Here is a 24,928-nt window from a genome sequence, read left to right on the forward strand (position 1 = left end):
GGTCTTAACTCTGCGACTCTGCGGCCTCGTAGGACTTGGGACTGCGTGTTTCGATCTCTACTGCTACTATACTACATACTATACTGTGGGTCAGGCGCAAAGAGACAGTTGTGTGAGTGTCTGGAAGAGTCTCGTGACTCCCAAATCTGAAAAGTTTCCTCGTGAGCCAAACTTTGGGCCGGTTGAGTGTGGAACGTTCGCGGAATTGTAATGAAAATGAAAATATAAAAAAATATAACGTATCGTGAGTATCGTGGTTTTTAGTATAACGATAATTATCATTCAATTATACGAATCATCATTTGTAAATATTCGTAAACGAAGTGCGCACACGACGATCAATTATACGAATATGCAAGTGTTATGGAACCGCCATCTTCGATGTCTGTGATGAAGCTTTTTGTTATCAACAACAGGTAATACTTAAACAAAAATTTAATATGAAAAGAACAAAAAAAGGTGAGATATTCCTATATATAGTGGTATTTTCAACAATATATCATGAGAAAAAACTCATTCGGTAACCTTCGGGAACTGAACCGACTGATTTTGAATTTCCGACATTTTTCTAGTGGAAATTGTGTAAATTTATTAAGTAAAACCATATACTAAATAATTTTGGAACGTATTATTTACTTTATTGTATCATTTATTCATTTATAAATTGATGAAGCCGTAAAATTAATTAATTCAATAAAATGTTCAGGGCTATTTTAATTTAGAGTTCTTAAAGTTTTAACACACTCTGTTCCGTACTCAGTTTCATCATTTTCGTTGAATTTAACCAATGCATGTCAACGCGCTCCCCGCGAGTCGCGATTTCGCCGCTTATTAGCTCTCCTCTCCCCATCCTCGCCGCTATCCCTGGAAATGACTGAACATAGCTCTCCCGGCTCCCCACCATTCTCGCTACGAAGTTCAAGCGCGGCGAAGTGAGTGGTCTCCCGCTTTTCGGGGCCAAGTCTGACTGAGAGCGCGCGTAACCATGTAAATAGAGAGAGAGAGAGAGAGAGAGAGAGAGAGAGAGAGAGAGAGAACATGACACATGACACATTCCCCAAAGAGGGAAGACAGCCAACATATAGTCAATAAAGACGAAAGAAGAAGGAAAGAGACAGGGCGAGGGTTAGCCAACAGTGAGGGTAAAAACACACCAAATGAGCTAGTGAAAAATTAAAAATATTGAACGAAAACGGACACATTACGATTTTTGTTTGCTTACTAGTAGAAAAAGACCCGCCAAGTCGACCCATCGGTTATAACCCGCAGAATTCTTTTTAGGGATTTTTAAAAAGAGGTATTAATTATATAAATATTGAAAAAAATTTCAATTTCTTCAAGACTTAATTTAGTCGGATTTTTCTTTTTCGATTGAGCAATATTTTCAGTAAAATCATTTAATATTAATCAACTCCGAAAGATTAGTAGCAACAACTTTGTTCATTTATCTGAATAAATAGAAGATTTTTATGATTTCTTAAAATCGAATATATCGTTGTTTTAGAGTTGCGGGATTTATTATTTATATCGATTATGATCTTGAATGACGATGAATTCAGTGGCAGTGAATCGAAAAGAACTCAGATCAATTTGAAACATTTTTTATTTGCAAAAGATATTTGACAAAGTTATTTTACAAATTCACGATAAACAGTTCGAGAATAGGTTGACCTTGTAATCTGCCCACGTCTATCGTGGCCGCCAAAGATGTTTTTGTTTATTCAACAAACGTAAAACATCGAGATCCCGTCATAACGCCAGACTAATTTGAAAAATGAAAAAAATTTCACGTTACGCATATTTACATTTTTTATTATTTATAGCTGACTGATCAAATGGTTTTCAATGAAAAAATTCACTTGACACTTTTTCTATCTGATTGAACTGTCGTTCGCGATACAATCGATTGTGTTTTTACAGCGTTCGAATTTTTTTTAGAACATGAGAATATCTCGAGAGCGAATCATAACCTTGAGACAGTGTCAAGTTCTATTAAAAGCATCGGGAGATGAGATCGAAATTTGCGGAACTATTTATTTTTATCATTCGAAAAAAAGAGTTTTCACTGTAAGGAAAGAAATTATTTCGAAAATGGATCGTTTTAATGGTGATGTAGAAATTCAAGATCCATTCGAACAAACGAATGAATTGATGCGTCAAAGTCTCGTTACGGTTGAGCATAATTGTCAAGCTTTGAGAAATCTTGTCAAAGAGCAACGAAAATTTATCGCTGATTCGATCAGGTGGTTTTTCAAAATTATATAAAAATATCGACAAGTTCTCCGTCGGTAAAAGGAATTGAACTTTTGGTTGATTCTCTCATCGCGCGATGAATGAAATTGCATTATTCAATTTTTGTTACCGACCGAGCGGCTTCGTTTTTCCTGCTGCTGTGCTAACGCGAACTTTGTCGGTACAGCGAGAGCCAAGAGAATCCGGGGAAGGCCCGTGCTCTTGGAGTAACTTTGAATTTTTACGATCACATTCGATCCGACCTCGTGGCATTGGAGGAAATTTGTCAGAAATATCGCGTGAAAATACCCGCTGACATTTCTTCAGAAATTCTGCAAAGACTTCAGCCACCGTTCCACACTTCGTTGGCAGCCGTTAAAAAAGCTTACCTCAACGAACAACAATTCTTCGACCGTGTTGACACCGATCGAGGATCAACAACGAACGGCCAATTTATTCGTGATTGGGCGAACGCTTCACCGTCATTCTTCGATCATACCCAGAACATCATTTATGGGCCAAAGAAATTAATGCCCTCGGAGTTTGACGATAGCGATGACAAGTTTAAGCAGGACATTATGATTCTTAGAACAAAAATGTTTGCGATTCCTCGTAGCCGCAGCGAGGAACCGAGGTACGAACATTTCACATTTTCTCCGAGAACGTTATTGTTTAATTGATTAGTGAGAGCGTGGAATCACGTGCTACGTTTTTGGCCAATCAGAAACCAGGACAATATAACGGACGATGTTCGAAGAGTGAGCATAGGCGCTGCAACAAAGAGAGAATTCATCGAAACGGTTAAAAAAACAGATTCTTACTTTTTGCCATCGGTCAATGCAGAGTTGGCGAAAATCGACTATTTAAAATTCGTCGATGGCGAGTTCAATACCTCAGACAATTGGCTGAAACTACTCGACATGTTCGGTCAACAGTTGAGATCAAAATGGTATCTCGTTGTTTGTCCACAAATAAAAGCCGTTTTAAAAAAATACAAAATCATGATAATCCATCTTTCCCCCACGAAAACTTTCGATTTCATCGTGAAATTGCCGGAGAATGGGGCAAGTTGCTGGCTGACGCGTAAGACTTTGATTCCATTGACGCATAGAACATCGGAAGTTCGATGGCTTCGAGATCCGAGGAAACAGCTCAGAGCCATCAACGGGAAGGATGTTGCAGCAACCATAATGCAGAGTTGCTGGCGTGGATTTTGGGTTGGTACAATTCTAATGGACTAGAGCTTTGAGAAGGAAAAAGCTGCAACAAATCCACCGACACTTGATGCGCCTTGTCCAACGAACAGGTCCGCAAGTGCATCTACGACACAAAGTGCAAATATATAGCAGCAAGTATAATCTGGGTGGCATGGATTGTAGTGAAAAAGAAACGTCAGATGCATGAGCGTTATCTTCGAAACATGTTGACGACTCTGGACACGACCCGTCAGTTAAGCTTGAAATTGAGTACCGAATACGAGTCCATAATCAACGACAAACACGTGGTAATCCATCTCCCATCGCTGGGTTTCCCATTGGATGTCAGAAGAACCTTTGGGAGCAGCATAGATTTTGCCAACTATCAAAACACCATGGGACTCAAGTTTTCCGCTATAAAAAATCAATTTGCTCATGTCATCTACGTACTCCCAATAGATGCAACCGAAGATTTGATGGAAATGTATAATGACACGATCGAGTCTGTTCTGCCCCACGAAGATGCCCACAATAGAGTGACTTTTTTGGGCCTTTCCCAAGCCCAAACCTTCGCAGATTATTCTTTTAATGTTTCAAGGACTCTTCATGCTTCGGAAGATACCCTAGTCGAGATCCGCAAGTATCTTGTCAACAAACGAGCCTTCTGCTTACCTTGGATCCTGGACGAATGCGATGTTCGCGTAGCCGGTAACTTGGGAGTCCCCCTTCTTGCTCCAGATGTCGAGATGCAGAGCAACTTACTCAACAAATCAGCGATCAGTGTTATGATTGACAGACTGAAACTCGAACAACCGCCGTTCATTAATGACATCAAGGATTACAAAACTTTGTGCAACAGTCTTGCTGAACAGATATGTTCTAATACAGAGATTTGTATGTGGTTGTTCAAGGTGAATGTCGGCATGAGCAACCTGCACACCGGAGTCTTTCTCATCAATCATATCAGTGTTCCTTTCATGCCAATTTTACGTAAACAGCGAGAAAAATATGGTGATCAGTGGAACACTAACATAAAAACTAAAATGAATTTTCTGAAAGGGTTGTCCGATCATTTGTCTGAGATCGTGTCGACAGTTACAAGATTCTCCACATGTTATGGATCCTGGGAAAATTTTTACTCTCAAATGGTCAAGTATGGCTGTCTGCTTCAGGCTGTTCCAAACGAAAAGCATTCCAAGTACATAAGCGTCACTCTTTTCTTACCTGGCAATGCTACAGGACATACCCCGGAATGGACTGGAACAGCGGAGACCATTTATTCTGGTACTTTTCTGATTCTGTTTCATATTTTGTTGAATTCTGTTAAAATTCCTGTACATTAACATCTGTTGGATATTTCTTCATCCAATGCATCGTCGTTCAGATATTAATCTAAACTATAATGCGGAATACTGAGAAGAACTGTTCTGGGAGGGTGGGCACGCATAGCTGGCATATTATTCTACAAATATTTGAATAACGATGAACTGGACAGAAAAGTGGCCAAGGACTTTTCTCTTTCAAGAATTTTGCTATTTTTTTTTTTACTGAACAAAATCACGTTACCGTTGTTTTCGTTATCACGCCTGATTCACAAATGTGATGCAGTCAGAAAATCAAGATTTTCGACAGTGGGTTACACGATGCCACAGACTTTTGTAGACAACTCCGACATCGAAGTGAGCGTTCAGCTTATAAGTGAATCTCTTCAAAAAGATGGTTATTTCGGCCACTTGTGCATCAACCTCTACTGTTTCCGTCGCAAACAAGACGATAAAATTGTTTGTCTCGTTGTCGGGATTGACCCCTGCTACGATTATGTTCAACATTACGTCGATTGGTTGAAATTTGCCATCAACGGTTCCTACGATCCTATTAATAATAAATTCGAAGCCGATGTCGGATTACTCCCGGATTCACGGTCACAAAGATCTTCCATAAGCGTACCCTACGGTAGAGCCATCTCCAGTTTTACCGAAACAACTGGACGCTACGCCGTCGTAATTCCCCATCTTTACCATTCTGAATTATCCTCTCATAACTGGAAAAATCTTCGTGCTTTGAGTAAAGAATCCGGGGTAAATTGGAAGACTTCTGAAATTCAAGATATTAAAATTGTTCTCCAACTGATGAATTTTATCGACTAATCCACCATTTTGTAGATAAAATGGAATCACGTGACCAGAGAAGGCGGCCATTTCCTTCTGCACGAAGCAACCTTAAAAAATTCAGCGATGTTGATTTGTGTCTCATCTAGTATGGAATCTGCGCTTATTATGATGAAAACTTCTTTGAAAAGACTTTATAAAATACTTCGCGATGAAACAACTTTGAAAATCGAAAGCAATTTCCTTGAAACTATTAATAATGTCGAAGAAGCATTGGAACAACATCGTATATTGTCAGTCGATAAGTGCGATCCCCGTAATCGAGTGCGATAATTTTTTTGGTATCGACAAACGATAGTTTTTACCATTTTTTGCCACATCTCATCCGTCTTTATTACATTTTATTTTCGTCTATTTTATATATTTTCCTTGAAAAATAAATGGATTATTTTCAAATAAATGAATAGATTATTAGGAAAGTTTCGAAAGATGTAATACCGGTGGAAATCGTAGGAGCTGGGGGTGGGGGATTCGTTTTAGTCCGTCGTCGTAACCGTCGTAACCAAGCAACGGAGACAAGCATTTGTAACACATGTTCCTTGTTGCGAATTTGACAGGTGCTGGGAGGGGGGAGCATTTTGTCGAAAAGAATTGCCATTTTCCTGATTAAATACGGTTTTTTCCTCTCTCTCAAACAGTACACATACAACCGAAGATTTCTGTTTTGATGGTTTCGTCCTTCATAAAAATAAATAAAATGTCGTTTGTGATAAAAACATTTACATAACGGGAAAGAGCTATCGAAAGAGAAGACCAGACGACCTATCCCCAAAAACTCATCTCCTCCTTATTAACCGTCATAAACAAGTACAAAATATGTCGTATTTAGTGGAGCCCATGCAATTAGATTTTTTGAACAACAAGGATAGGCAAAACGTATTTCGCTTCAACGACCATTCTGATGATACGTTCCAATTCAAGGTATATGACGTGTCAATGTTTTGAATTTTTTTCTTTTCAGTTCGTCTCTTTTCTTTGCGTTTTTGAATTCGTATTGTACACAACTCGGTATTTCAATTTATTCTGATGAAAAATTCTGTTCATTTCGGCAAAATTGTAAATGTGTTATTCACATATAATGTGTTTTGAATATGTTTAAAAAAAAATACAGAACGATAGATTCAACTTGACATGATTGCTATTATGTTTTTATTATAAATTTATTTATCAAAAATATCTCATAAATTCAGTAATAATATGAGAAAATAACATTTTTTTGGTATTTTGGTATTGTTTCAGTATGTGTCGACAACGCAGTTTAAGCATATAATAAAAGATGTTAAAAAAACAAGAGTGCGGAGGAGGGAAGATGATTTGTGGGCATCTATGGTCACTCAACAACATTCCAGTACGCCGGCGTACAACATTGGGAACTTTGGGATTCCGGGTGTTTCGGACGTTAAACGATTTTTGAGGAACAATAGCGAAGAGATTGATCAAGAATTGAGAAGATTGGAGGAAGATGCATTGCCGGAAAGAACAAATAGAGATTCTAAACGTCATTCTGTCAACGAAATACTAATTCAGGAACCAAAGGTAGAGAAGCAACTTCAAAATTATTTCAAATACTTCAATTAGATTTTCTATTTGAGAATATTAGTTAAGTGTGCGTCGCTGAGTTAATCTCTATGAAATTGGAGTTCTTTCAAACTTAGGATTTTCAGTGTTTTAACAAATTTGACACATCTCCTTATCTTTAACCATATTTTTAATAGTATGTTTTTGCTGCTTATTCAGAAGACAGAAGATATATTGAGAGATGGAAGAACCAGAAAAATTTTTGGCTCGCAAATCCCGGATGAGGATGAGGAGAACGACAGTGGTTCAACGTTGGAAAGATCGCCAGTGTCGAGGTTGGAATATAGTGTGAGATCGAAGAAATCACAGTCAGAAGGCACATTGAGAGCGAGAAGTGATTCAGGGGATGAATTCTGTATTTTGACGAAACGCACGAACGGGAATTATCGCAAGGACCGAAATCGTGATTTCGAGAGCGAAAGAGAGAAGAAAAATTACGAGCTCCGAATTCATCCAACGATAGCGCATAAAATATTGGCTGTGCAGAAAAAAATATCAAATTTGTTAGATGAAATTGATTTTCGTTTGAAAAATATTCCACTTCCGGACGGTGATCGTGATTTGAGTCGACGACAGCAGCGAGTCCAGGAATTTGCAATTAGGTTTTCACGTAATTATCTCTACGATCTCGGCCGACAGATCGACGATATTAATCGACATTTGAGAGCCGTCTCACCCGAAGCACGATTTAAACCTTCTCGGCACGGATGTTCGTTGCATCTTCAAGCCATCGAACTTAAATTAATTTCTGCTCATCAACTCCTCCTTCAAGCATTAACTGCTTATTGCAAACACATTCCTACCTCCGTCATCAAAGGACAACCTGGCAAAATCAAAGAAATTCTTCAAATCGTTATTCAGCTCAACTTTATCTGCCAAAAAATTAATCTGACCAGAGATTTCTTCGAACGCGGTGATATTGGACCTCCACCTTTGGTAAAATTCTCGATTTATCGTTATTTTATCCATGATTTCCCGAAATTTATCTCTTTCGTTGAATTTTCACATTCCTCCATGTTTGAATGATACAAATTGCATTTTCGATCGACTATTTCGTTTGAATCAGTTTTTTTTTCTGACATTGCAAATACCTTTTTAAGTATTATTATGAAAAACCTGGTGAAACTTGGGGTATAAACTGATAAACAACGATTTGAGGAATGATGTAGATTTTTTTGGATGCTTTCCCAGGGAAACGACACTGAAAATCGTTGTGCAACGATTCTCTCGAAGTTGCGACTGAGTTCGGATAACGAGTCTCAAATTTTTAATCGAACGGTCCAATCGACGCCGGTCGAAAGATTTCGTAACAAGTCGAGAGAGAAAACCGATAATTGCAAAGATTTGGAGGCGCGTTTGAGCATGTACAAGTCGAACGGGAGATTGGAAAAAGGAAAAAACGTTCGTCATCGGAAACAGGGTAAAAAATAAACTGATTAAATTTTTATTAACATCATTCAAATTCTGTTTTTTTTTCTACAGTTAGGAGTTGCACGAGAGACAAGAGGCTCTCGGAGATCGATACAACTCCTCAGCGATATCACCTAACAACACCGGAACAAGCAATTTCCAGTCCGACGAATAATCGGATTTCAGAAGAAATTCCTAGAGACATTCTTAAATGTACAAGGCCAAAAATTCGGTTACCTCTTAAAGAAGATGAAATTAGCACGATGATGTCGATTTTACCAACCGATTCGGAGGCTGTAAGTTTCGAAACTTTTTTGTTTTTTTTTCTTTTCAAATTTCAACGTTCGCTTCGATATGAACTCCCATAGGAATAGAAATATGATCAATTGTTGTTTATTTGTTAAAAATATGGTGCTACTTATGAATTATAAACGAGAATTGTTAAAAATTCGAATGTTGATCGGTTTTTGCAGGTGTAATATTGAATATTGTTGTCAATTATTTAACTTCTTTTTCTTCAGGGAAGCAGCGTCGCGATATCGAGAAATTCTCCATCTACCAGATCGACTCATAAAGGATTTTCGATGCTGAAGGAGTATCCGCCACAAGTTTCAGCGCTAAAAGACCGAAGAGAGTCAAGTGGGGCGGTTAATGAAATCGTAGGAAGTAATAATGAACTAGAAAAAAAATCGGAACCGATGTCGGCTGAGCAATTGTCTACTTTGGTGCCGGTTATCGCGGATCTCATGAATCTTGTCAGAAATCAGGTGAGAAATTTCAACACTTGACGATAATTACGAGCGAATCAGTTGAAATATTTCCTTTCTTTATTTGCGTAACTGTTGTTCGACTTTTTCATCCAGAATCAAAATGTTGAAATTCGTCCAGCTTCGTCGGATTCGATGCAAATACTAACAGAGTTTTTGAAACACTATCGTTCTTCGCAAAACTCGGAAATTCCATCGAAAGACGTTGCAACGAAGTCACCGGCGAGTTTCTCGACGACTCGAGATACGCCTGAAATGTCGCGGAATTTACAGAACTCGACGAGAAAAGCGAACGTACAATTAATTTGTTTACCGCTGCAAGAAGAGAAAAGCTCTGAACCGGAAAAGCGGAATTTACGCGACGAAAATGATCGAGTTTTGAAAGTCGACGAATCCTCGCTTTTAAGCCTCTCGAAATATAGAGAAGCTTATCGAGATTGGTCACAGACGAATCCAATGTACACGAACAAAAGTCAAAACAAACCGTGGGACGTTGTCTCTTGGTAAATGTCATTCATCTTCCATAAAATTTGCATTTTTTTCCTAATTTATTTTGATTTCCATGATACTTTTCATGATATTAGACCTTTTTTTCGACTTGTTTAAAATTCCTAAGCATAACTGGGATCATATACATTTTCAGGATAGCTGACAAATTGGTCGACGAATTGATAGTCGACGTATCGAAGGAATTCGAAATGTGCGACGTTATACAGAAGCTATTCGAGTTGGAATTCAAAGAATTTTGAGGAACGTTTTGGAAAACTACGATTTTTTTACAGTTCACGTTTTATCCTAGGACTTGTGTGTCACGTTCACTCATTTTCTTTCTTATTATTTTCTACCAAAGATTGTCCATACCTGTGACGATAGCGTACAAATTTCTGAAAGCTTTACATATTACGAATTAATTTACACTGCAAATAAAAAGACTGAACATTTCTTCACCATCTGTACAGGAAATTATTTTATAATTCTGTTATTTTTTTTTTTACATTTCCAACGCACATTCAAACGGTCAATACGAACACGGTGTTGGACGAAGCAATGTTATTGCATTTTGTTTCAAGTATGCGAGCGTGAATTCCGGGTGATGTGAAAAAAAAATCGAAATTCCATCGAAATTCCAGTGTTCCCATAAGCGAATGAACGAAGCTTAATTTTCACGTAATTGTATGAAAATAGAATTTGAGAAACTGAGAAACACTCACCACAATAATCGATGATCTAATTATTTTTCGATGGAATTAAAAAATTGCCAATGCGATTGATCGATTTCCTATTCTCTTACAATTACAGAATAAATTTCCACCAACGAGCTTTTTTTCCAGTTTTCTTATTAATATATTTTATCGACGCAAAACCTCCAGGGGGTGAGGGGTAACGATAATGCTCGAGGAAAGCGCATCGAACACTTTGATCAATTGGAAAGATTGGTTCTGTCACTCCGAGTCAAGTTGGCTGCTGAAATAGTCATTCGAATATAAACTCGTCGATGAAGAGGTTCTTCGATACTGAACAATTGTAGCACGTACGACGTACAGTTCGATAAGCACAGGCACCAGCAGCGATGCAACGTTTCAACAGTGTTAATCTCGTAAATTCGCAAAACACGTGTAAGCGATATAATGGGAGAGAAAATAGTCGATGCTGAAAAATAAGGGTTCGTTAATATTCAATAACGAAATGTATTTTTTATCAAATTGACTCGAATTTTTATAGAAATGTCACTGTACGAAGACCTGAAGCCGTTTCTCACGTTTTCAAAAATGTTTGGTCTCGCTCCATATTCCGTGAGTGGAATTGACGTTAATTTATCGCGGATCTGGATAGCGCACTCGACTTTTTGCATATTAGTCAACATTTATCTGGTTTATTTGCGTTACACTGGTTTCATGGGCCCAGACATAAAATTGCGATTTCTGACGGTGTTTCGAACCGCGTTCGCTGCATTTTTAGTGTCCGTTGACATTCTCATATGCATATTGAGCCACGGGAAACTGCAGGCTTCGCTCATTTTCATGCAACGTTACGATCAAGCTGTAAAACTGAAGAGAACACCGAAGACGCTCATCATACGTTGCTGGATCGGTCTCGTTGCTACCGTCGTTTATTTTATTTATCTTGGATGGTTAACTTACATCTACGAAGACGACGAACCTTTCGAAAGTGCTGTTATTTATTTCGTTGTTTACACCGCAACGACGTCCAGCATTCTTAAATTCTCTGCCATCGTCGCTTCTCTTCTTTATCGATTTCGACATCTCAACTTCCTCATCAAAGCTGGCTCGTGGACCGAACAATCAGGTAGTTCAAATAATTTGATAAATTATTCGTTATTCAAATCAAATTTCGTGTTTTTTCAAAAATCATTTATTAAACGAGTTCGCTTCAAGACTCCTCACATAGCGAGAATCACGTTTCCAACGAGGAATATTTTTCACTTATATTTTCATTCCGCATATTATTTTTTGTTTGTTTTCATTTGCATTTCCAAGGGAAATATTCCGTAGCAAAAGTTGATACATTTCCAAGGCAAAAAGGACCTTTGTAAACTCAGTTAAATAATGATGGTACAGATGCAATTAATTGTAAGGAATTTTAATTTACATTTTGCTTTTCTACGATTGCAATGAAACGTCTGTACATATCCGGTTCGAACCGAGGAGGCTGGCAAAGGGGACAACTGACGTTGCGCGATGCGTGGTTTCTCCACAACGTTCTCGTGGCTGCTGCTCGAGAACTCAACTCGTTATACAGCATTCAACTTTTGTTGTGGATCATCGGACTGACTTTCAACATAATATCCCGGATTTACGTGATTTTTGACACCGAGCATTACTTCGAAGTAGCGAAAATGTGTCGTGAGAGCGGATTGGCAGCGATTTTTATTTTTTTACTCACGGCTCTCGCCGGCGTGTGTCACCTGACAGCTGCCGAGGTAACGACGCACCCAAGTTCATTTCATCGAAAGGGTTTGCACTTTTGACAACTTGTCAACACTCAATAATGGAATTCTGAATTCTCGCTCTAAACGAATCGAACGAATTTCAGGCTAACAAAGTCGGGTCTGTCGCCTTCTCTCCGGACTCAAATATTTTTCAAAGACATCGTGCAACCTCCAATTCCGAAATAGAAGTACGTAATAATACGCGATGATGACGAAATAACAATAATTATCGAGCATTCTGCGCAGTCATGAATATCAACGCGTCAATGCAATCGTCATCGATCGACTTTTCTCTGACGCAGGAAAGCATGCAGATCGGACTCTACTTTCTTTATCATCGTTTGAACTTTTCTGCAGCATCCGGTTTGTTACAGGTGGATCTGCCACTGTTACAAACGGTGAGGCAAATCGTTTTATCGCTCAAAAATAATCACGATTCTTGGAACGATCAAACATTTTTAAAAGAAACGTTAAAAGGGTTGAACTGACGCGAAGCCAAATGAAGAAATTATTCATCGATTTTTTCAGATCGCTGGAACGATGACGACCTATCTCGTTATCCTGAAATCACCGGGATGAGTGGCATGCGTTGTTTCATACCAACTTTCAACAGACAATTGCGATGTTGATTATATAATTGATACTTTCATCGAGGCTATTATGCGAAATTTCTTCCTTTTTCGCTTTTTCTTCGTTGCCTGCAATTTGACTTTCTCATGAATAATAATGAATTAACTTGTTTCACTGGGGGGGAAATAGAAACGAGAAATTTTCGAAAATAGATCCACGAAGATTAATATTAACATGAGAAATATTAAATGCTCCTCTTATTTATCTATAAAGGATCGAGTCAAAATGTAGCACGTCGCAAAGATAATATCCTTTCGAAGCACCGTGCTTCATCACCTCTGACATTGTGTCAAGCGGCCATTTCAAGCTGCACGTGTACATATACAAGCGCTTGCACTCGCTATCACGTTGTAGAATTTTTTTTTTTCTGTGAGCGAATGATAATGGGGTAGAAAATGGAGAGTCAGTGGGATTGCGCTGCATATTTGAAATATTCCTCGGTGTTATCATCGTTGGAGGGTGAAATCGATGGGAAAACACCGTACGTCGCTTATTAGTTATCATTTACACGTTTCAATATGTAAATCTGAATCTGATTTTATGTGCCTCTTGTACTCTCTCGAACAATCTAGAAAATAAAACATGAAATGATTATTATCCTCGGATTATTCCTTAGGATATATTTTTCCGATCATTTTACCAATCAAAATTACATCTCAAACAATTTAATTCGTTTCTTTTTTTCATTTTTCATTATGAAATTGTTAACTTTCTCAAAATAAAATGTATACTAGTGCCGAGCTTTTTTTCATTCTCGCCGATTTTTTGTCCGATCCGCCACGTTATTTTTCACTCGATCGAAGGCAAGAATCGGAACAAGGATTATTCCCTGAAAAACATAGTTACGTGACAAGAGTCGTCCCAGCCAGGAAAATTATTTATATGTTGAATAAATAATTATTTTGATAATCAAATTTGCTGTATTGAATCGCTTTCAGAGTCTGTAATACTTCCAACAAAATAGTCGGAACCCTCAGTGAAAATGTTACGATCGAGTTTGACAAGTTTTCTTAAGCCAAGCCACGACCTCGATCGAGATCCGTTCATTAGTAATAGCTTATTGAAACAAGAGTTGTAGGGCGTGCAAATTTCTATTCGCCGCCGGCCAATACATCGGCTCGTTTATACACACCTGTGTTATAATTAGTTGACTGAAACCGCGATGTTAGGTCTGAGATATTATCGATTGAATGAAATATTATAATTACGAAATTGTTCCGCAATTTGGTGAGGAGCGAATCACGTCACGAAACACATCGTTGTCCTATATAGTCACGATTCAGAAGTATTTTACACGATCGAAAGTATTCGAAAGATGAAAAACGGTGCGGTATACGATTGCGAGGATAAGTGAAGAAGAAAAAAAAGATGTTTGGGCAAGAAAAATGATGAACAAAAGCGAAAGAAATTCTGTTTTTATCCGCCAATTCGATCCCGAATAATTGCTGTCACATTTCCGATAAAAACGTATGCTATTTGTATAGTGCTACGCAGGAGAAAAGAGAGGTGGAAATATTGCTGTTAACGAACATTCAACGAGACAAGTTTACACGATTATACATTATTTACATAGGGGCGAGAGCGGTGAGACACTCACAGATATCTATCACTAATGGGGTCACAGAATGAAGCCTCCGACTATTTTTTTTTTCCTATTTAACAGCAGTCTATTCACGACCCCTTCGCAAGCTCGACGCTCGGAGTTTCGCATTCGCGGATTGCGATAAGTAACGATGTTGTTCGGAGACGAGTAAACCGGAGGAAAATTCAAATTAAAGAAAACGTTGCTTCTTACGATAATATTGATCTCTAAGAAAAGGCAATTCTTCAGAATTCATTTCCGTCGATATAAGCTCGTTTTTATTTGCTTTTTCATTGGATTTCTTGCTCACTTTGCGAAGCTTCGGGGAAACGGATAAGAGCAGGGGGGCTGTTCGATGATAAAAGATGTGATGAAAAGGCGCGACGCAACGGATCTAACGAGGATGGGAAAGTGCTCGAAAATGCATCGAAAAAGCAAATTCGAAATAAAGTTAATTAAGGAATAAACAAACTTTTCCATAAGTGAGAAAGTGAGAAAAAAATAATGGCTCTGCTCAAAGACATCGAGCCGTTATTCGTCGGCGCTCGAGTTTTTGGGTGCACCCCTCATCGTATTACGGATCGCGATCTATTGGTGACGAAATGGGGTTACGCGTATTCGTTGCTCCTCGGATTGATTTTCCTCTACGGATGCATCGCCGGGATTTATTTGATAAGCGTTGACATAATGGAAGAAAAAATATTGCTTCTGACGGCCGGTAGAACGATTCTCTCGTACATTTGCTTCTTCACCGACGCTCTCTTGACCATGATTTGGAACGATAAATTGAGGAACTCGATTGCCCATTTACACGACTTTGACGTCAGTACAAAATTCAATCAGAGCATAAACATCGCGCTTTTGTATCGTTGGCGTCTCGCTCTCGCTGCTGTCGTCCTCTTCTGGTGCATCGTTGGCTACGCATCCTTCAGGTGAATTTATCTCGTTTTTACATACGCATGCATCATAAAACATTGATAACCCGCAGCATCCGTGTAAATATGTAATTTATTGTTGAAAACGTTGAAAAATTTTTTCTATCCGAATTCCGAGTTCGTGTGCCAAAAGATCGAGGATAAAATTATAACGAAATTGATCGAGTCTTTCCGCCAATGATTTCCGTGTCGACTGCAACAGGTGCGAAAGATCTTGGCCATTGTTCAACGGAATCTGTTATGGAATAGTGAACGCAGCGATGTCGATGCAAGTACTCAAATTCATCGGTTTTCTCATGCTTCTTTATCAGAGATTCGGTCACTTGGAAAAGTTGATATTGACCGAAGGTAATTGAAAATTGAAACCCGCCGCTCGCTTACGCTCGTTGTGAATTCATTTTTAAAAAATTTTTTTAATCAAATAATTCCTTCATTTTTCGATGAAGGAACGAATGAAAATGGCTTTGCAGGCTCAAACATCGGGTCTTTCGGTCATCCCAATCCGAGGATTCAGCTTCACGACGTCTGGTGGCTTCACTGTCGACTAAGCGATTCGGCCGAGCAAATTAATTCGGTTTATACGGTTCAGCTGCTCTTCTGGATAACGACCATGTTCTTGAACGCGTTGTCACGCATGTACACCCTAACCGGGAGTGACGGAGACATGAGTTTTCTCAAGGTGCGAGAAACCATGTCCGTCATCGCCTGTCTCATCAATTTACTTGTTATCACTCTCGTCTGTCACTTCACGGCTCTTCAGGTAACATTTTCGAACCTCAATCACGATTTTTATCTAAAAATAAATTCATAAGATCAATTCGAGAGAATCTCGTAGGCAAATCTCCGCTGGTTTCACATTTATTCCACTCCCGAGAAGTTAATGATTTTTTTTTGGTTTCATTTCTGTTCGATTCATTTGTGCAATTCATAATATTCTGATGAGTCAGCCCAGAAATTTCATCGCAGTATAAATATTTTGATGAGCTTCGAATCCGGATTTTATTTAGTTTCTGACTTTTTATTCTGACGAATGAGCTGATTAATTGAACCAATACATTGAAATGTTGTCGTTCGTGTTTCCTCATTAGGGAAATAGAGTCGGAAGCACGATGTTTTGTCCACGCTCTGTGTTAATGAGGAAACGATCCTACGTTGAGGTACGTGAAATAAATAAAATTGAAAAATAAAATAGTATATTACACACCTAGGGAGGGAAAATAGACTACTTCAAACCGCGGGCAGAATTGTCAAAACCCGAGCCGAAGGCGAGGGTGATAAGCACGCGGTTTGAGGTGGTCTAATTTCACTCCCGTGGAGTGTATACGATTTTTCTGTCCGACGCAGGCGGAATTTCCGCCCGGAGGGCTGAAAATAAAATTTTCTAACAGCTCGAGCGTGAACGCGCTTTTCTTACACTTTTCAAGGATAACATCGAAGTTGGAATGTACTTTCATCTTCGAAAACTGCATTTTTCCGCAGGGGCAGGATTCATTCGTATCGATCTGCCACTTTTGCTGTCCGTAAGTATAAGAAAAACATTTTCTTTTTCTCATTGATTAAGAAAACAGAGGCGAAGCGGTGAAAAAATTAACTAAAATTATGGATTCATCTGGCCTTTGCAGATCGGCGGAGCGATGACCACTTATCTCGTCATTCTCCATGCACTCAACAACGGCTAACAACTTTTCCCTTCTCCTATTCTCCTCCTTCGAGACGTCCGGAGATACAGTTTTTTCGTAATTCGCAAACACTTTTTTTTGTAGATTATCCGCTTGGTTGAGTTTTAAAAATAAATTTCAAAGATATTGTATTAGAAAAGATAATATTAAAAGGAGAATAGAAATAATGTGCCCGGGCGAAAGCTACGAATACTAAAAATTCAGTAATATCAGTGAATGAATAGCCTGTCCGGGTTAAAATCGAAGAATCGAGAGATTGTTTGAAAGCATGAGAATGCGGGCTGCGCGTGCTCCCATATTTCCTGATTCTCTCGACGGCGAATCTATACGTTCCGTTTTAGTTTGGCGCGAACTCCGGTCCAGGAAACTGCGGCTCCGTTCCAAAGGTGTTTCCCAGGCGACGGCCTCGTAAATAAGAAATAAATAGATTTTTTTTTATTCGAAAATAAAAAACTTCAAGAGCATATGAATTTTTGTGTTTGAACGTCATCTGCTGCGTTTTACGCTCAACTTGGAAGCCAATTTAAAAAGTAACTAACGATTGTTTGATAGCTGATAGCGCATGCGGCGCGTAAAAAATTTGTTATCAAAGACGACGAAGAACGATTTTCGTATGTAAATTTGTGGGCATATGTTTTTTGTATTCGAATTGCAAATTTCACGAAAAATTTCGTTGTTGTCTATTTCGCAAAGATATTTTATTTCGTTTGTGTGATCAACAAGATTCCACTGATTTCGGAATCGATCGAAGCGATGAACGAAGCAAAGTTCAGTAAAAATGGAAAACAAAGTCAGTTTTTCTTAAGCAAATTCTTTCTTCATTGTTATTCATTTCAATAACTATAGCTGTTCATATAGTTTGAGCTTTAACAATATTGTCTTCGCGTTTAAAAGAAGGGATGTTGTTTTTCAAAGGGTATTTGAAGTATCAAAAGAATATTTTATTCTTTACCTTTTTTGAAATACCTACCCCTTGGAATGTATTTCTTGCCGATGCGTAATTTATATTCAGCATGACGCCAATATGTATTTCAGTTCAAACGTTTCGTTTTCAATAAAGCGAACACATCCAATTTCGACAAAGCATTCCTTATATAAGAATATATAATGAAAGTCCAGAGTGACGTTTATTCGCATTTATTTATTTTCGAGGGTTGACAAAGATCCAGCAAAGTGTCCGGTTTTCCGAAGGGGTCAGATTCATTGAAAGCAAAAAAACCTTGAGAACGGATACATTTCTGACGAATCACGAATCCCAAAAATCTTGAACAGTTGAAGAAAGAGAGAAGCAGCATCGGACGATAAAAAATATTGGAAAAAAAATGGCGAATGCAACGGTCATCTCTGAAATCGAGCAACTCGTCAACTACACCGATGTCAAGGGTAATGACACATTCCAAAATACGACGGACATCGATCGAGTATTCGCCGTGCTTACCAAAAAAATGGACCTCTTTTACAATGATATTGGAATGCCACCGAACTACAGGCTCGTTGCTCTCTACGTGCCGATCGTAGCAATTTCAATAATCGCCAATGTTCTCGTCATCATCGTTGTTCTGAAGAACCAACATATGCGGAGGTATGATTGTTAACATCACTCTTATTAATGAAATACGATCGAGAAGCAGGTACCTTATTTATATTCATTAATTTTTTTGACATTGGGGTTGGAGTTGGAATTTGGAAGGCTTCACAAGGGTTAGTTGAACCATCTGAAGGGATGGCCGTTGTATATGATAAATAATGCCAATGATCTGGGTTAGTGAGGAATCAGGTGAAAGGGACGAATCAACGTACAAGAATAACTTTACTTTTAGTGTTTTATTATAAAAAAAATAACAGGAAAAGCATTGATGGGGCTCACGTCGTCACTCATTAACATCTTCTCCCTTCTAGCAAAAAAAAAAAAACAACCCCGCTTAACACGCATATACACTCATACCAAATATTATAATTACGCCCTACACATTCGATTATGTATTTTCGTTTTTTCGCTTCGCCTGATCTCGCAGTTGACGACGCTCCTTAATTAATCTACTCCAGTATATACTATATACCTCCGAGCCACGTGATGAAACGTGACGTGAAGCGCTTTCCTACGATTTCTAGAAAATTCGTTTCCGCTTTTCTACACACTTACAAACATACGATTTCCGATTTTTTGGCAAATCACTTGGAGCAGCATCGTCGTTACTTTCTCATGAATAATAATGAATTAACTTGTTTCACTGGGGGGGAAATAGAAACGAGAAATTTTCGAAAATAGATCCACGAAGATTAATATTAACATGAGAAATATTAAATGCTCCTCTTATTTATCTATAAAGGATCGAGTCAAAATGTAGCACGTCGCAAAGATAATATCCTTTCGAAGCACCGTGCTTCATCACCTCTGACATTGTGTCAAGCGGCGTTAAAGAGGCACTGAAACGTATCGAGAGCATTCCTTTCTCAGTCAGACATACCCGCCTGATTGAAGTCGGGCTGATCTGCTCATACGCCAAATCAGCACATTCACCAAATTTAATGATCGTGAAAAATATATACGCCGGTCATTGGACTAATTCAGGGATGCTATGATTTGTTCGACCCACACTGTTTCGACAACAAATTGCCCCGCCGCTTTCTATCGCAGTTTACGCGGAGAAATCCCGTCGCAGATATTAGCCAAAAGCGTTTCGCCCAAAAATACATTTTGCACCGTGTAGTGAGACCCACTCGGTTATTCATTGCTACCGAGTGTTGAAACTTATTGTACTTTGCGAGCCTTCTGCATTGAAGGAGAATAGCCAGAAGTTCGGTTCTCCATCAACGTTCTTATTTCACGAATTACTGCTAAGATAATATACAGGGCTCAACCGATCCAGTAGCTGCATACATCTCCGCGGGGGTCGGGAAAAAATGGCCTAGATCTGATTTTTTGGTAGAATAAAAACCGTCCTCTTTATGGTTCTATTAAAAAACAACGCTGCTCCAAACAGCTTTACTCTCAAATTTGCAAAATCAAAATACAATGCAATATGTCTCCCCTCTTTTGTCATTAATAATTTGCGTTATCCGCCTAAACATGTTGAAGAGTAGAGACCTTATTCGTCTACAAAATAAAAAATTTTAGAGTGGAAATGCTATCAAGTAGATTTATAAGAACCGAGTTGTGTTGCGGCAAGTCAACAATTCTACTCTCAGTAAATGTATTCAACAACAGTTCTCCTCTAAATACATGTTTAAAGAGCAGAGTTGTTATCGAGTAGAGCTGCGATGAGTTATAAATAGTAACGGCTCTCTGTCGGTAGCCATTTTCGATAAGAACTCTGCTCCTTAATAACTGCGGATCTGCGTAAAGAATGTCTAGCTTCCTTAACATATTTATTTCGATGCGATATTTAATCCCCAATAATCCCCAATATAATCCTTCCAAGATACGTTCTGAAATCAGAACGTATCTCATCGTGAGTAGAGATATCAAAGATCATGGATTATACATGAGCAGACGTATAGAGTTGTTATGAATTTCGGAGCGAAAATTTTAGAAGCAGAGTTGTTTTCGAGTATAGAGGCGTAAAGAGAATGCTTGTTATTCTGCCGATTTTTTAAAAATCTGGTCTAGCTGTTTCAAGTGAGTTAACGAGAATCATATGCGATGGGGTGTGTTTTCAAATTTATAAAAATAGCGAGGAAGGTCGGTGACCATTTTCCAGATCGTCCAACACTGAAAACGCTGAAAACTCGGAAAAACCTCATTCAACGAAAGTTCAATCGATCCGCTATCGAGTTGAAATTTTATGTTTCCAGTACAACGAATTACTTCGTGATCAACCTGTCCGTAGCTGATCTACTCGTGTCAACGCTCTGTATACCAACTGCAATAAAGCAAGCGATAACGTTGATCACAGATTACAATGTGGCGATGTGCAAAATCATTTTCTATCTGCAAGGTACGGTTTAAAGTGCTGGCTGATATTGATCGTGTCCAAGAATGCTTCGCTCAATAAGATCACGGAAATGTTAACGGACATACAAATACGTGAACACGAAAAAAAATGTTCCCCCGTCGGTGATCCCGCAGAGGGAAGAGGATATTTTTGATCGACTCTTGAATAATTTAATTAGTTCGACGCAAGCCCGAGTGAATGAAACCGACTCGTGCTGCCTCGTTTGTCGTTTTTTTTTTTCAGTATTCGCAATTTTACATCTTCACAGAAGTCATCGCTTCATTCTTTCATTCAATAGCCAAAGAAAACGCTTTTTTTTTTTAATTCTGCGAGGATCAACGTCGCACTGCCGTCGCATTGATAGTCGAAGTGAAGATTTTCATTGAGTCGAATACGCAGGTGTAGCAGTCGCCGCTTCGGTTTTCACGATTATGGCAATGAGCATCGATCGCTACAGAGCTATAAAAAATCCGATCGCTTTTCGTCACTCGTTCAATCGAAAGAAAATTTGTGGCGTCCTCGCTGCAATATGGGCGACTGCTCTCGGTATATTTGCACCTCAACTCATAGCGGTGAGTCGTTCAGTTTCAATATCATCATGGAAAACTATATTTCGACAAAAAAGTAAAAATTTTTCTAAAAATTTAAAAAACTCGGAGCTTGAAGGAAATGAACGAATCTCCACGAAGTTGACTCTTCGATCTCGAGCTCGTAAGCTCCATTTTTTGGTTTAATCGGATTTTGATGTACGAATTCGAAGGTAACGCTGCATCGATTCGATGAGGATGTTGTCACCTTGCATTTGCCAGGAATTGAGGTACCGTTCGTTTATCGTCCGCCAGCGGTCTCCATTTGTGTCGAGAATCTGACAACGTTCGGTCCCAACGCTCATTACCTCGGAATCGCCTGGTTCTCAACAGTCTTTATAATCCCTGGTAAGTTTATCACTCTTCGGGTCACAAAAACTCAAGATTTTTCTGATTTGTTGAAAAATAAAGTTTTCAGATGCGATCACTCGTACTTTTGCTCCTCGAATAAAAACCAAGCATTTCCCCCTGCACACCGTTGCTATTCATAATCGTCAAATGTTTTTAATTTCAGTTTCCATTGTTCTGATCGCTTGTGCGTTGATGGCTCGAATACTGTACGCGAGAAAACCTCCGTACGATCCGGAATGCTTCGAACGGAACACCAGCTTTCAACAGGTGTCCGCTTTCAAATTTCTGTCTCGTTTTTTGCTGCTCGTTGTTCCCTTGACAGTCGACCGAGTCAGAAAAAAGCTCCAAAGTGAAAATACAATTATTTTCCTCTGTTTCAGGACTCGCATGATCTGTTTTGTATAGATTGAATTGGTCTCATATTTGGTATCATTTGTCCGTTCCAGGGTTTCAGACTAATTCGAGAACGGAAACGAATCGCTAACGTTCTTATCACGCTGGCTCTACTCTTCGCTTTATGCTGGTTCCCTTACAACATATTGAGACTTCTCGTGGACCTTCGTATCATCAGTGAGTAAATATCAGACGCATTGAGCCTCATTCTCGTCGGATCATTTTTATCAATTCAATTCAACTGTGAGGAGGAAACAAGCTTATCTGATAATCTGAGTTTGGTTTTTTGCTTCGGGCTTTCAATCGATTATTCGTCAGTAATAAACACAATATTAGTTATTCAGGCTAAAGACTCGAGCTAAACCTTTTACAGGAGCCACTCAATGGGACGATGATCTGTTGTCGTATTGCTTGTTTTTCGGGCACGCGAACAATATGCTCAATCCCGTAGTCTTTTGTATAATGACTCGAACCTTTCGTCGCAGCATCACCGAATTGTTGTGTCAGGGCTGGCATAGCATAACCGAATGCAGACCTTGCAGAAATGTAAGAATTCACGCCACTCTCACGTATATCACGTCTATATACATTTGTCCATGTCTCGCACTAGTTAAACGTTCGACCAATGTTGAATGTCTTCGTTCTACGTAGTACATTTTGATGATAGCTATTTTATATAAGGCAATTGAACGATATTGTTTGAAATTCATTGTTTATATTGTTATTGCGCTATCCATGTCTAGAAATTATGCGTGTTTTCCTGCGTCCTCGCGATTTTTTTGGTCGCTTTGGAAATGGGAATAATATTTCTCATCGAAACAGCCCCACCGTTCGAGATGAAACAATTCCTTGAAAATGCGGGAAACGAACTTGTTTTTGATTATTACTTCACCAAGCAATAAGTATTGGTCGCAACATGTTATTTCTCTGATGCGAATAGTTTTTCTATCAAATTCGATTCAAAGTAAAAATTCAACTCATAAAAACTCGTCGCAGTAAAATTTTTTTATGAATTCAGCAAATCCTTTGGAGCTCGAAAGATATCGCCAGTAACGCCAATTGTATATACAAAAATTGTCGACTTCCAGAGCTTAACGGTTGCCGTTGAGACTTGTTCCAGTGTCAGCGGGGCGCAAACACGGACGACCTTGGACCGGGCAACTCTGTCAACTGGAGATACTTCTCGTGGAAGCACTCGAGCTCGGGAGAACGCGGCACGCTCCACACTTGACAAGACAAACGGCAGCGAGAACCGTTCTCGCAACTGGAGATGCTACCATTATCACACATTCGTCGGGCCTCTGCCCGAGACGAATCCGTACCGCTTAAAATATCACGTAGCTTCGCACATATCGAGATTCGGTATGAACGACGTTGCGCTGACGAGTCACCAACATTCCAAAAACAACACTCCTGCTAATAAAATCCGTGGAGAAAGCCTCGTCGATTTGGCGACTAATCGTTGAAAAAAAAAAACATTTTGAAAATTTTACGTGGTTAATGTATAAATGTAGCTAAAAAGTTTGAGAAGAAAAATCTTAATAAAGTGTTGGAAGTACGTCGAATGAAATTATACTTGAAAAATCCTCTTTTCCCCATTGACAATTTTTTCCTTTTCGAGTACTCTTAACTCGCTATGTTTGCGAAAGAAATAAGAGAACTTTTACACTACTAACAAGGAACATCACTTTGGTGTCCCCCTCCGATTTTCTTGAAACTGCTGTATGTGAAAGAGCATTCGAAAGTAAGAGACACGTATTTTTTTTTATCGGCGGAAAAACGGTTTTAAGGGGTGAAACCACCCTTGAAAGTAAGGCATGTCAGGGGGTGATTTTGCAGTTTCACCAGCAAGCACTCAACAGATTTTGATAAAACCAAAACCAAAATGTTTCTTATCTGAAGTGATGAAAAGTTCACCCTGTGCACGAAAAAAAAAAAAAAAAACAGGGGGTTAACCACCCTTACATTCTTATATTTCTCACGCCACAATGAAAAGGAACGAATATGATGGAATGAAACGGGTTCTATTTCCATGAAAACATGAAAATAAAGTTCACATGTTTTTGCATTTTTGCAAAATAGCAGTCTTAAGGGGGTAAACTACCCCTTTTTTGAATTTTCGTACTGTATGTGGCTTATTTCTGTTTTACATGTTTTTGCTGATTCGAAATATTATAATAATTTCGAATCAAGATTTTCTGAGGTATCAAAGTCAATACAAGACTCTGAAAGTGTGAATCTCCCCCACTCGATTTTCCTCTTTATTCGCTATTTCAAAATTTCTCCCTGCATTTCGTTCAATTTGGTTGCTCTGCATCGAAATTACGAATTCAATAATTTTAGGAACGTATAATGATCGTATTGACCTCAATCTTGGCGGGCAAGGGAAGGAGGAGGGGAGCCATTTGATATTTACTACGATTCAACTTTGAAGTCTGAATAAGTCTATGCTGTTGATCTTGTTTACTAACGAACATTTTTTAAATGAAACTTCAATACACATTAACAATTCATTAACCGTCTCATAGTATAGAA

The 24,928-nt window shown here is 38.7% G+C and overlaps 5 protein-coding genes across 9 annotated transcripts; all 5 read left to right on the top strand.

The window, feature by feature from the left end:
- The first annotated feature begins 227 nt into the window (after nt 1-227).
- On the top strand, nt 228-10,301 carry LOC122407404 (uncharacterized). Of its 2 annotated transcripts, none has more exons than XM_043413572.1 (8): nt 228-416; nt 6,836-7,132; nt 7,334-8,110; nt 8,366-8,594; nt 8,657-8,880; nt 9,106-9,351; nt 9,448-9,854; nt 9,995-10,301. In XM_043413572.1, the coding sequence occupies exons 2-8, from the start codon at nt 6,923-6,925 to the stop codon at nt 10,098-10,100; spliced, it is 2,199 nt and encodes a 732-aa protein (XP_043269507.1). In that variant the 5' UTR covers nt 228-416; nt 6,836-6,922; the 3' UTR covers nt 10,101-10,301. The 2 variants fall into 2 exon arrangements, with proteins under 2 accessions (XP_043269507.1, XP_043269506.1); XM_043413571.1 differs by lacking the exon at nt 228-416 and adding an exon at nt 6,111-6,517.
- Nucleotides 2,092-5,588, top strand: LOC122407945 (uncharacterized). The gene is made up of 5 exons (XM_043414435.1): nt 2,092-2,243; nt 2,420-2,908; nt 2,957-3,449; nt 3,539-4,712; nt 4,878-5,588. Exons 1-5 carry the CDS (start codon nt 2,092-2,094, stop codon nt 5,573-5,575), a joined length of 3,006 nt encoding a protein of 1,001 aa, XP_043270370.1. The 3' UTR covers nt 5,576-5,588.
- A 448-nt stretch (nt 10,302-10,749) lies between the features above and the next one.
- Nucleotides 10,750-13,186, top strand: LOC122407409 (uncharacterized). The gene is made up of 5 exons (XM_043413579.1): nt 10,750-11,658; nt 12,021-12,292; nt 12,406-12,489; nt 12,604-12,699; nt 12,830-13,186. Exons 1-5 carry the CDS (start codon nt 11,076-11,078, stop codon nt 12,878-12,880), a joined length of 1,086 nt encoding a protein of 361 aa, XP_043269514.1. The 5' UTR covers nt 10,750-11,075; the 3' UTR covers nt 12,881-13,186.
- Nucleotides 13,187-14,752: 1,566 nt separating this feature from the next.
- On the top strand, nt 14,753-18,200 carry LOC122407408 (gustatory receptor 68a-like). Of its 2 annotated transcripts, none has more exons than XM_043413577.1 (6): nt 14,753-15,445; nt 15,651-15,796; nt 15,895-16,208; nt 16,537-16,605; nt 16,873-16,968; nt 17,071-18,200. In XM_043413577.1, exons 1-6 carry the CDS (start codon nt 15,018-15,020, stop codon nt 17,125-17,127), a joined length of 1,110 nt encoding a protein of 369 aa, XP_043269512.1. In that variant the 5' UTR covers nt 14,753-15,017; the 3' UTR covers nt 17,128-18,200. The 2 variants fall into 2 exon arrangements, with proteins under 2 accessions (XP_043269512.1, XP_043269513.1); XM_043413578.1 differs by having other exon boundaries at nt 16,928-16,968.
- LOC122407406 (QRFP-like peptide receptor) lies at nt 17,548-23,963 on the top strand. 3 transcript variants are annotated; one of them, XM_043413574.1, is made up of 9 exons: nt 17,548-17,657; nt 18,280-18,709; nt 20,923-21,065; nt 21,462-21,634; nt 21,823-21,997; nt 22,164-22,267; nt 22,447-22,570; nt 22,767-22,939; nt 23,482-23,963. In XM_043413574.1, the coding sequence occupies exons 2-9, from the start codon at nt 18,450-18,452 to the stop codon at nt 23,857-23,859; spliced, it is 1,530 nt and encodes a 509-aa protein (XP_043269509.1). In that variant the 5' UTR covers nt 17,548-17,657; nt 18,280-18,449; the 3' UTR covers nt 23,860-23,963. The 3 variants fall into 3 exon arrangements, with proteins under 3 accessions (XP_043269509.1, XP_043269510.1, XP_043269511.1); XM_043413575.1 differs by having other exon boundaries at nt 23,503-23,963; XM_043413576.1 differs by having other exon boundaries at nt 23,514-23,757.
- The last annotated feature ends 965 nt before the right edge of the window (nt 23,964-24,928 follow it).

Source organism: Venturia canescens, chromosome 3, assembly GCF_019457755.1.
Source record: "Venturia canescens isolate UGA chromosome 3, ASM1945775v1, whole genome shotgun sequence".
Lineage (NCBI taxonomy): Eukaryota > Metazoa > Arthropoda > Insecta > Hymenoptera > Ichneumonidae > Venturia > Venturia canescens.